The sequence below is a fragment of the Odocoileus virginianus genome, chromosome 18, assembly GCF_023699985.2.
Source record: "Odocoileus virginianus isolate 20LAN1187 ecotype Illinois chromosome 18, Ovbor_1.2, whole genome shotgun sequence".
NCBI classification, from domain to species: Eukaryota; Metazoa; Chordata; class Mammalia; order Artiodactyla; family Cervidae; genus Odocoileus; species Odocoileus virginianus.
Window position 1 is genome coordinate 46,456,013 of NC_069691.1, and position 12,641 is coordinate 46,468,653.

General features: G+C 52.4%; 1 protein-coding gene across 7 annotated transcripts in view; it reads left to right on the plus strand.

Moving 5' to 3' along the window:
* Window positions 1–11,708, plus strand: part of MSRA (methionine sulfoxide reductase A) — a 357,066-nt gene extending 345,358 nt beyond the window's left edge. For all 7 annotated transcript variants that reach the window (XM_070480654.1, XM_070480655.1, XM_070480653.1 and 4 more), the window contains one exon: window positions 10,933–11,708. In XM_070480654.1, coding sequence (XP_070336755.1) covers window positions 10,933–11,097 — 165 coding nt within the window. In that variant the 3' untranslated portion in view covers window positions 11,098–11,708. The remainder of the gene's footprint in view (window positions 1–10,932) is intronic.
* The last annotated feature ends 933 nt before the right edge of the window (window positions 11,709–12,641 follow it).

Here is a 12,641-nt window from a genome sequence, read left to right on the forward strand (position 1 = left end):
TAAAGAATCTGCCTGCAGAAGACATGGGTTCAATTCCTGACCCAGGAAGATCCCACATACCTCGGAGCCAAGCCTGGGTGCCACAGCCACGGAGCCTGTGCGCAAGAGAAACCACCGCAGTGAGAAGCCTGCACATCACTACCAGAGAAGAGACCCCTGCTCACTGCAACTAGGGACAAGTCCACACAGCAGTGAAGACCCAGCACAGCCGCAACTAAATAAACATAAAAAAGAAAAAAAAGATGAAAGGAAAGTATAAGACCAGTGCTCACCAAATAAAGAATATTAACAAGGAGATAGAAATTATATTGAAAAGAGAACTAAATAGAAATTTAGAGGTATGATAAGCAGAAAAAGAAATCACTAAAGGGGTTGAGTTGGCAGAAGAGAGAATGAACAAATGAAGCTAAGTTAATTGGAACTGTCCAGTGTGAAGAACAGAATTGAAAAATATTGGTCATGGTTGCACAGCTCTGAGACTATGCTAAAAACCACTGAGATGTCAACTTCAAAATGAAAAAAAGGAAGCACAGTTTAGAAAAGGCTCAGGAGCACACGATTCAAAGACAGACTGGAGGATGATCTCTAGTTAAATCCTCTTGCTTTACAGTTGGGGAAACAGGCCCAGATGGGTGAAACAAGCTGCCCAGTGCTTGCGGTATAATTGACACAAATTTCTTTATACATTTTACAATTCTAGTGACCAGCCAGCCCAGCTGACCCTAGAATTTTCTAGTTTTAACACTGACAATCCCACAGTCTGAGGAGCCCTTGGTTGGTTGGTTAGTTGCTAAGTTGTATCCAGCTCTTTGCGACCCCATGGACTGTAGCCCACCAGGCTCCTCTGTCCATGGGATTCTCCAGACAAGAGTACTGGAGTGGGTTGCCATTTCCTTCTCTGGGGATCTTCCCAACCCAGGGATAGAACCCACTTCTCCTGCAGGTGGGTTCTTTACCACTGAGCCGTCAGGGAAGCCCAGAGACCCCTGGGCCTGGGCAAATCAGGGTGGTTGGCTGCACTGTCTGCAGTGCAAACTGGGCTGAATATTCTTTCCTCTCACTCTGAATCCCTGAAGCTTATACATAAACGAGAAATGGTGGTGTGCAGAAAAGTCCCTCTGCTTTGCTGAACTCAATGTTCTAAACTTAAGCAGCTGGCATTTTGCTTTAAGTTCTTTTCTATTCAACCTTTTGGAATGAAGGGTTTTTTCCTTTTAATGAAATTTGCATTTCATCCACAAGGTAAAAGCCAGTGTCCTTGACTTCCTTGAAAAGTGACAAGTGGATGCTTTTGTAAACCAAACACTAAGGCTATAACAAAAACAGAGGTTGTCGTTAATTGAGTTCAGATATGAAAAAGCAGATGATAACCCTTAGAGATATATTCAGGGGAGTGAGAGAGAGATTCAGGGGAGAGACAGAAAGGAGAGGGAGAGAGATCCATTTCCTGTAAAATGAAAAGCCATGAAAGGAAAACTCATATAGGAAAAGTCACTTGAATTCCTTTTTGAACCCAGCAGATTCAAAAGGAAAGAGAAACCAGCAGTCCTTGAATGTGTGATTGATGTCAGTGACCTCACGTGAAAGAGGAGAGTGAAAAAGCTGGCTTAAAACTCAGTATTCAAAAAACTAAGATCATGGCATCTGGTCCCATCACTTCATGGCAAGCAGGGGGAGAAACAATGGGAACAGTGACAGACTTTATTTTCTTGGGCTCCAAAATCATTGCAGACAGTGACTTCAGCCATGTAATTAAGAGACGCTTGCTGCTTGAAAGAAAAACTATGACAAACCTAGATAGCATATTAAAAAGCAGAGACATTTTGCTGCCAAAGGTTTATATAATCAAAGCTATGGTTTTTCCAATAGTCATGTACTGATGTGAGAGTTGGACCATAACGGTGACTGAGCACTGAAGAATTGATGCTTTTGAACTGTGGTGTTGGAGAAGACTCTTGAGAGTCCCTTGGACTGCAGGGAGATCCAACCAGTCCATCCTAAAGGAAATCAACCCTGAATATTCATTGAAAGGACTGATGTTGAAGCTGAAGCTTCAATCCTTTGGCCACCTGATGCGAAGAGCCTACTCATCAGAAAAGACCCTGATGCTGGGAAAAATTGAAGGCAAGAGAAGAGGGTGACAGAGGATGAGATGGTTAGATGGCATCACTGACTCAATGGACATGAATTTGAGCAGACTCTGGGAGTTGGTGAAGGACAGGGAAGCCTGATGTGCTGCAGTCCTTGGGGTCTCAAAGAGTCGGACACAACTGAGCAAGTGAACAGCAACCTCATGGGTGGAGGAGGCAGTGCAGAAACCAGAGCCGGTGGGCGGGGGCAAATTTCAGCTGCACGGCCCTGGGCCCCTGCCTGGGGTTGCAGCCTGACCGCTCAACTCAGCCTTCACTTTCCCTGCCAGGGCTGCACCCAGTCCAGCCTGCTATGTGGCTGCTCCTTTCAATGCACAAAGCAAAGAGGAAGGAGCCAGGAAATGGTGCTTGGAGCTTGTGAGGTGCAGGGAGGCGAAAGAGGACAACGAGTGGGGGAAAGCTCAGTCTGCCTTGAAGCCATGGCTGCAGCCAGGCAGGTGAACCTGAGAGGCCCGGCAGCTTTGCCTGGGCTCGGGCGAGTCCCTTCATCCTGCAGGGTGTCCCTGCGTGTCTCTGTGACCACAGGGCCGTGGGTGGACAGAGTATGTGTCTGGGTTACCTGAAATGGGAGCGAGCAGAAAAAAGTAGACCAGAAGCTCGATGGCTCTGAAGGTCTCTGTCTGCTTTTTTAAAAGACAGTTTTAGAAAATATTTATTCATTTAATTGACTGTGTGGGGTCTTAGTTGCGACATGTGGGATCTTTAATTGCAGCATACGAGATCTAGTCCCCTGACCAGGGATTGAGCCTGGGCCCCTGCATTGGAAGAGCAGAGCCATAGCCACTGGACCACCAGGGGCATCCCTCCCCCCCGCCACCCCCCAGTCTGCTTTTGTCTCTTCCTGCGGTTCAGCTGAGTCCCGTTCCGATTCCTCCCACCCCATCTAGGCCCTCCGGCGCCCTTCACAGAAGCTTCGTCACCCCTCCCTCCGTGCCCTTGGAGCAGACCCGTGACTCTGCTCTCAGCAGTGGCCGTAAGGTTCCCACATCAGCCCCCACTCCTTCAGGAACCCTTTCGCAGCGGGTTGGTTTGGCCCTCCTCAGCGGCCGCAGTAGACTCTGCACCTCTGGTACTCCAGCACGTCCTTCCCTCTGTCTTTACGTGCATGTATGATCCATCCCTTCTAGCAGAGCCCTGACCTCGCAATGGTGAATGGTGGTCCTCTGCGCTCCCGAGCTGTGGGCAGGGCTCCCATCTTGTCACCATGAGGGGTGTTAACTATTGCTCCGCACCCCCAGGCCATCCCACCCTCGTCCCTGTCTAAACCATAAACTCCTTGAACTCAGGGAACTTTTCCTCCTCAGTCCTGCCTCGCCAGCATCTACTACGTACATAGAGGGCACTTCCAGTGTCATTGCTCCCGTGCCTGTCATGATTCCCGCCCTAGAGATTGTCTTGCTCACCTCTCTGTTCCCAGTGTCTAGTACAGGCCACCATACCACCATCGCTGAAATTAGTTTATTAAATGAAACTGGAGAGTTTCAAAAACTTTATTTGCGGGAAAGTCACACAATGGGCTTGCGTGTCTGTCTTCCTGGATCTTTCAGCCTCACACCCCAAACCAGGGAAGACCAGGATCCATAATAGAGGAAATGAAATATTCTGCGGAGACTCTGCTCCAGGTGGTCACGGCCCTCACACCAGAGCCAGCTGCAGCAGTGCTGGCTGCCGTGGTGGAGTGAAAGTCAAACTGTTAGTCGCTCAGTCGTGTCCAACTATTTGGGACCACATGGACTGTAGCTGGCCAGGCTCCACCATCCATGGGATTCTCCAGGCAAGAACACTGGAGTGGGTTGCCACGCCCTCTAGCTCACGCCGCGGTGCTGGAGGGCTTGTGCCCACAAATGCCAAGGGTCCCTTCCACTTGCACCCTAGTGATCGGAGCAAGTCACATGGGCAACTCGGCATCAGGAGTGACATTGGTGACCATGTTCACAGTCCGCCAAGCTTATCCTCTAGAGTACATGCTTTTAAGTCTACGCACTGGATCACCTGGAGAGGATTTTAAGACACAGATCCTGATTCGGTAGGTCTGGGGAGGCGGCCGGATTTTGCACTTCTCACCATTGTCGACACTCTGAGGGCCAAGGGGAAAGCTTTGACTCCTTCCTAGCTAAACTGAACTCCTTCCCTACACCCACCTCCGCAGAGACTTGGTTTGTGTCGCAAACCAAGAGAAACCTCCTTGCCAGTCAGAAGACACTCGCGGTTCACCTCGAGGGTGAGGGGGGCAGGGAAGACTAGATGATGAAACCACAAACAGTGCCACCCAACGGCAAAGTCTGGAGGAGAGAGCACAAAGATGGGGCAGCTGTTCTAAGAAGCCAGGGTCCTTGCATCCAGAGGCCACCATTTGCACACGCCGGTTTGGCACATGGACCGAATTAGATCCAACTCTGTCACCTCTTGGTCTCCTGTGACTCCCTGAGTTTCCCGGAGCCGGGAAGGGTCAGGGCAGCTCTGGCCGGGTCTCGTGAAGGCTTCAGCCCCGTGGAGCATCCTCCTTGACCGTGGCGCATCGTTGCTCTCCCAGGATCTTCCACTCGCCCTTGCGAGTGCTGACGGTCACTGACGGATGGGGGTGTCCATGCTTCCGGGACCTAGAGCCCCGTCACTCCGGGGCCCTCTCTGATGTTGGAGGCGGTCAGCCTGTCCGCTCCTCCTTGCGGATGAAGCTGAACCACTGCGGGCAACGGCACACCTGCTCCCCCCCCCCCCGCACCTGCACTTGTGCGGTGCTGAGCCGCAAACAGGCGTGCCTCCGCTCAGTTCAGAAGAGACGGTGTTTTTCTTCATAGTGGTTTTATTTAAAAGCCGTGCCAGTCACTTTATATCCTTTCCCTCCCAAGTTTTGATTGATGCAGTCTGGCCAGCCCAAAGCTGCTGGTGGACTGAAACTGCTGACTTGGGCACTGGCATTGACCGAGCTTGTTAAACGTGCATGGTGTGTGTGCACGCACGTGTGTGCAGGATGAAAACAGCACAGGAGTCGATGGAATGAGATCTGGAAGAAACTGAAGGGCTCTCCGTTCAGGAAAGGAAAGTAGGAACTAAGGGAGGGGCTGTGCCTGTACATGCTCCTTGCCGCCACTAGAGGGCGGAGTTCAGCCTGACCTCTGCGTCTCTCGGTCCCGCCCAGAGCCTTTTTCTCCATCTAAGGCAGAGCTGATTGGCCTTAGGCAGCAGTCTCTGGTTGATTTGTTAAAAGTCAGCCCCTAATTTCCTGTGAGCTCAGCATCAAAAACTGGATTTCACTTCTAGGACACTAATCTCTTCCCATGAAAATATCTTTTGAAAGTGATCATAACATGAAACACACTTACATGTTCCAAATAATTACATCAAAACCGAACACATGGCTGAATTCCTTTGGTGGGTGGAGGAGGTGGGGTTTGCTTGGATCAGGCTTCCTGAGGCTTTAAAACATGCATCTGATGAAGTTTGAACTGCAGGTACCTTCTTTCCTTCCTGGGGACTTTGTCACTGGCAACAGAGCCATTTCTCACTGGGTCTTTAAACTGTGATTGAAATTAAGATACACCTAAAAATGGTTAAGATGGAGAACTCAAAGTTATGTGGATTTTACCACAATTAAAAAAAAAAAGTGAGATGACCAAGAAATATGTTCATGTTTTTGAGTTGCAGGGATGTGAAAAGGGTGGATGGCATCACTGACTCGATGGACATGAGTTTGAGTAAACTCCAGGAGCTGGTGATGGACAGGGAGGCCTGGCATGCTGCGATTGATTCATGGGGTCACAAAGAGTCGGACACGACTGAGCAACTGAACTGACTGACTGACTGAAAAGGGTGGGGAGGATGTGATCCAAGTATGGGCGCCTAGGTCTCTTTTGGAGATTTAAAAATAACTCCTAAGGGGTTGGGAGTAGCACCTTCATCTGGCTGAGGTGTTCTTGCAGCAGTGCTGGAAATAGTCAGGGAACAGGTTCTGATCTGAATCTGTTCTTACCTGAATCAACCCTGAATACTCTTTGGAAGGAGTATTCCAAAATACTGAAGCTGAAGCTACAATACTTTGGCCCCCTGGTTCAAACAGCTGGCTCACTGGAAAATACCCTGATGGTGGGAAAGACTGAGAGGAGGAGGAGAGGGGGAGATAGAAAATGAGATGGTTGGATGGCATCACTGATTCAATGGACATGAACTTGGGCAAACTCCGGGAGATGGCGAGGGACAGGGAAGCCTGGCGTGCAGCAGGCCATGGAATCGGGAAGAGTCAGACACAACTTGCTGACTCAACAACAGGTTCTCATCAGAGCTCAGCTGTGAGTGGCTGTGGACAGGCCTCCTCTCTCCCTGGGCTTTTCTGTCCTCCACTGAGAAATAATAGAAATGATTGTTTCCTCTTCGGGGACTGGAGGGTGTGGAGAAGCCCTTTGGAGACGCTGGATGCAGGGACTCGGGACTGAGGCCGCTTCTGTCCTCGGCAGGCCCCGCCTGTGGGTGCTCCGGAGCGCTTGCACTGCCGCAGCCTCCAGGCAGGCCTCCAGGGTGGCGACAGAGCCTGTCTTTCCCTCACAGTAGGCCAAATAGCCCCAGACGCTGGGAGAATCAGAGCTGACAGTGAGCTCGTTAGCAGGCTGCCCAAGCAGAGTGGTCTTGTGTTCACTCATTTCGTTAAAAGAAAGGCTTCCTGCCGGCAGCACTGGAAAGATAGGTCGGGCCCGGACACTCCCACTGGCAGAACATCTGTAAGGGAACGCCCGGCTGCCTCCTCTGCAGGCCGGGGCGGGAGCCGCCCGCGGGGGGACAGGGAGCCCCGCCCCAGCGCTGTGAGCACCCCCGACCCCGGCCTCTCTTTCCTGCCCCACAGAGACGGCGGCGCAGCCATAGAAGTAGGGCGTGCGTGGGACGGAGTGGAGGTGGGGGCCTGCCTGCCGAGGGCAAGGGGGCTTTCCCCCTGCTGGGGGCTCCTTGCCCCCAGGCTGGGCGTTGATGGGAAAGTGGGCCAGGCCTGTCAGGAAGTCAGCAAGTGCCAGGTGCCGGGTGCGTCTGTGCCTGACCTTGGATGCTCATCAGAGCACACTGACGATGCTCTCGGGTGCGTGTGTGTGTCCGTGTGTTGGTGTGTGTCTGTGTGCGTGTGTGTGCACACGTGTGTGTGTTCGTGCGTGCGTGCGTGTGTGCGCGCCCCTCAGAGGAGGCAGGCCCTGGGAGGGGCTGGGGGCAGTGACTTGCTCTTGTTAAGGATGCAGCTGAGGAGGCAGAGGGCCAGGGCTCTGGGAAGGAGGGCGAACAGGGGCGAGGCAGGGTTTCTCGTTTCCCTACTTGCTCTGTCTTTCCATCCAGTATCTTTTGTGCAATTTTGTCCTCACGCCCCAGTTTCGGATGGAGGTTGGGGATAGCCCTGTGCTAAGTGAGGCTCCAGCCCAGAGGCCGCTGGCCCAGTGCACGGGGGTGACCTGCACCCCAGAGCAGACGGGGCCAGGATGTCCGAGTCTAACGGGAAGTGCAGGAGGGCAGCATGCCGTTCTGTCTCCAGTGGGTTTTACTCGCCATTTATTTCCAGGTTCTCCTCGCAAAGGAGAATGTGGTGTCTGCCACCTTGTGGCGGAGCTTGGTACTGCCGGCCCCTCCCCACACCTCCTCCCTGCGGCTCCTCTGGGTGGTGGTGGGTAGGGGTCGCTCAGAGCCTGGGCCATAGCGCTCATTGCCGCCGGCTCCGCGACTCTGGGAAAAGAAGCTTCAGGAGCAGGCGGCTGTGAGCTCCAGGGCCTTATGAAGGTTGTCCTTGTTTGTAACAGGAGGGTGGCCGTTTGTGAGGGAGAGGGGTCCACGCCGGGCGGGTGGTGAGTGAGGAGGTGACCCACAGAGAGGATGAGCCAGGATGGGGAGTGAGCGGGGACAGCCCGGGGCTGAGATCTGAGGATCTCAGAGCAAGCAGACTCTCAACCAAAGCGGTCCATCGTGGCCTCGGCAGGGAAAGGTGCCAGGTCAGAATTTAAGGTCACCTCGGCACATGGGGACTCGTGTCAGAGCTTAGGACCTCCTGAGTGGGGACCAGGGTCCCCGCATCAAAATCAGGCCCCTGTGGCTGAGCTTCAGACTGGCGAGGGTGTGAACTCTGCTCGTAAGTCTGGGACCCTCAGAGCCCAGCCTTTGATTTGGTACTTGGCTCCAGCTACAAGAGACAGGACACCAGTATCAATATTTGACGTCAGTCCGAGAAGCCCTCTGGTTCTCTGAACCTGGGCCAGGCTCATAGGTCCCAGCCCCACATCATTCTCTCTCACAAGCTCTTAAGTGGCGCCGGAGCACAGCACACGCCCCGTACCCCAGAGTGTTTTCTGGCCACAGCCACCTCATGATGCAAAGCCAGCTGCCCGTCAGTGGTCCTTCACAGGCAAACCTCCATGACATGGAAGTAAATGCCTGGCACCACACACGGGCGGGCACCGCTGCGCTCTGCACTCACGACGAGGCCACTCTTGACTCGAAGTCTGACCAGGATGGTTGACCAGCGCCCTGGTCTTGATGCGCAGGGAGGTTTTGGTTCCTGCAAACTTCTGGCACCAAAGGCCATGTTCACTGGCTGGGGTTCATCACAGAAACAGAATGTGTTCGAGATGTTTGAAGGGGGGTGGCTTTACGAAGAGAATTTGGTGCCTCCAGAATGATCTGAAAGGCTGTTGGAGTGAAGGTCAGGGAACAGCACCTCTGGATCTGGGGATGCCAAAAAGTGACAGAAATTGCTCGAATCACTGTGATGACTGTAATTTTCCTCAGCACAAGAGCCCATGGTTCTCAGGAGGAGCTGACTGAGCCCCAGGTCGGCTCTGTGCCCGCTCCTGTGCCCATCCTCACCACTATACCTGGCAGATGGTGGCTTCTCCTTGGATTTACCTGCCGGGGTCATGTGCACATCTCCCATTGGTGGGATCTAGACTGGGGCAGCTGGCGGTGGGATCTGGGAAATGCAGTTCCCCGACTTGCAGCCGCGGCTTCCGTGGTGGCTCAGGTGGTAAAGGCTCTATATGCTAATACAGGAGGCCTGAGTTCAATTCCTGGGTCGGGAAGATCCCTGCAGAAGGGCATGGCAACCCACTCCAGTATTCTTGCCTGGAGGATCCCATGGACAGAGGAGCCTGGCGGGCTATTGTCCATAGGGTCACAAAGAGTCGGACACGACTGAGCGACTAACACTTTCACTTTCAACTTGCAGCCTGTGCAATAGCAGGGCACGCTGAGGACACAGGGGCCAGAGCGCAGTGCTGGACACACACCTAAATACCGGCAATAATAATAGTTACACCCTGCAGATGGCTGTTGTGAAGCTGAACTTAACACAGAGCGTGGCACGTGGTAAACCCTCGATAATTGCTTGTTTACAAAAGATTGTCCCAAAGTCAGAATGGCTCCCCATTCTCCGTTCTAACCCTTGTAAGAAAACTGCCTGCCTCTGAGCTGCGGGGTCCAAACCGCAAGCCTTGGTGAGGCACCTTCCATTACCTCCCGCACCTGCCTGGCATCAGATCCTCTGTTGGCCTCATTCTGGCTCAGAGGACTGGCAGGAGATACAGCAGAAAGGTGAAGGCTCTCAGGGAAGAATGCATCAGTGACTCATGCGTGCTTGCTAAGTCGCTTCAGCTGTGCCCAACTCTGGGCGACCCTATGGACCGTAACCCTCCAGGCTCCTCTGTCCATGGGATTCTCCAGGCAAGAACACTGGAGTGGGTTGCCATGCCCTCCTCCAGGGGGTCTTCACAACCCAGGGGCCAAACCTGCATCTCCTGCATTGCAGGCAGATTCTTTACCATCTGAGCCATCAGGAAAGCCCTTCAGTGACTCATGCCAAAAATTAAATTGGATTTCCTGTGCTGGGCCAGTTCAACAACTTCATCTTAAATGGACCAACAACAGTCAGATCCTGATCTCTTTCCTCCTAAAGACACAAGCTGGAATTCTGCCTCGCACCCGCGTCCAAAATGGAATGTGTGAACCCAGGTCGCGTCTCTGTGGCCTTGAGCTCAGAGACCCTGAGCAGCCTGTACCAAGAAAGAACTAGGGCACAGCTGAAATCCAGAAGGCAGAGGAAACAGGCGGAGATCCACGGGGAACAATGTCTATTTCTTAATCCGTCTCCTGCCCCAAATAGCTGGGCTCTCCTCCCCCACTGGTGTTTACTGTGTCCCTCTCCCTGGCAGCAGGTGCCACCAGGCCTTAAACTGGGTCACCGAGGGCAGTGAGGAGCCGACCAGGCCCTCAGGCCGCATCCTCCCCTGACTTCACTCCCCAGGCTCCAGACTGGAGGGGCAGAGCCCAGACTCCAGGTGGCCCCTGCCCTCCAGGGCGTCCCGGCGGGGCCCCTGCTGCCCGGAACCACAACCAGCGAGGGGGCATGCTCTGTCCATCCTGTGCGGGGGCAGAGGGGCCACACTGCCTTCCCACTGCAGCCTCAGTGAGTCCCCTTGAGGGACCCTCCTCCCCAGGGCACCCAGAGGGCCCACACAAGGGCTCGCGACACCCTGGGGGCAGAGCTAGTGTAGAGGACAGAGTGTAGATTACAGAATCAGAACACAAACAAATCAAACCTCAGATTTGAAACCCCAGACCCCCGAGGCACAGGGAGGGAGATGCTTGCTCAGGATAACCCAGCGGGAAGTGGCCGAGCGCAGGCCCCAAGTACCACTGCTCACCCGCTCCGGCCTGCGGCCACGTGTCTGCCCCTCCCGTCCGACCCCGCCCCTCCCGTCCCGACCCCGCCCCTCCTCCTTCCCAGGATGCCCGGCATCTGATCCTGATGGCGCCTTTCTCTCAACAGGTTCTGTTGGAGCATGGTTTCGGCCTGATCACCACGGACATCCGGGAGGGACAGACCTTTTACTACGCGGAGGATTACCACCAGCAGTACCTGAGCAAGAACCCCGACGGGTACTGCGGCCTCGGGGGCACCGGAGTGTCCTGTCCCCTGGGTATTAAAAAGTAATTTCTCCCCACGTGGTCAGCCCTCGAGGTCACAGCCAAAGTGCTTCCAACAAATCGGGGAGTTTTTTTGTGGTTCACACCAGGGGCTTTTTGAAGTGCACAAAGGCATTCATAAAAATCTGGTTTATTAAGGGGTAATTTACATGAAGTGCCATGGCAAGTTGATAACATGTAATTTATCTTCTAATAAGTTATGGCAGGAGGAGCCCGCGTTGAAGATTTTTGGGTCATTTGATGTCTGAATGAGGATAATGAATAATCAGTGTTCACCTTTTTTGTGCTTGGGTGCCTGCCCTGGATGTCAGGGAACTAAGCTGGGAGAATACGTGTTGTGGGGCAGAGGTCAGGGCTTCCTTCACCACAGCAGGCCCCCCTCAAAAGCCCTCCTGCCCTTCAGTGCCTTAAAATTTGCAAATATTTATAGCCTCAATGAATCATTCACTGAAATACTTTGCTCAAGTTATCCTATACATGTACAAGCGGCTTTCTCTCTCTTTTTCGCCCTCTTCATGGCAGGGAAATGCTATGAGTTAGCTTGATAAATTTTAACGCTTTGCTCACAGCTCTGACATATGCTTGTTCTAATAAAGGTCTACAGTCTGCTAATACAAACTGATGTCTCATCTGTCTTTTACTTGTTTAGGTAGGATACTTCTAAGTATTATAAGATAAATTTTAGAGCTCTCAAAGGCTGAGAATCATTTTCCCCCAAATGGGAAATCTGATTGCAATCTTTAGAAAACATGTACAGCTCTAGGTCCTTGCAACTTTAGTAATAATAGCTGTTTTCCATCCGCCTATTATAGTCATCACATCAGGGGCTATTCCAGGTAGAGAATACACACATGGAATCTCTGCCCTTAAGAGTCTCTGTATTGAGGACAAGGGGTGGAGAACATATGCAATAAACAGGTAAACCTGTGAATAAGTAAGATAATTTCTGGTCCTCACAAATGATGGGGAGATGGCAAATCAGATAAGCTAGTAAGTTGGGCCTGGGGGCTGTGGAGCTGTGTTTAGAGCTGTTTTAGCTGGGCGGGTCAGGGGAGGTGGTACAATGTAAGTTGAGGACTGAATACTTTGAATGATGCAAAGGAGAAATGAACACACAGGTTGGGGCGGAGAACAGCATTCTGGGGTCAGGAGGTGGATGAAGAAATATAACACGGTTCCCCTCGGACAGAACCCATTTCTTTCTCTTGGAATTTGGCTGTACCCTAAATGCATCAAGAATGCCTAGGTAGAGTGGGTATCCCTAATCACTGTCAGCATCCCCACTGTAGCTGCTTGAAGGAAAAGCTTTCCAGACAGACCAGGAAGTATACATGGCCCAAGGCAAGGGGAAATTTGTGGTGTTTGAGAACAAATAAGCCATTGGGGCTGGAATGGTTGTGAACGAGGGTGGTATTAGGGAAAAGTATCCCAGAGAGCTAGGGAGAGCCAGACCACGCTGAGTCTTCTAAAGACATGTTAATAAGATTTTAAAATTGTATTCTAATTTGTCCTTGCCCCACCCCCTTTCCCCTTTGGTAACCATAAATTTGC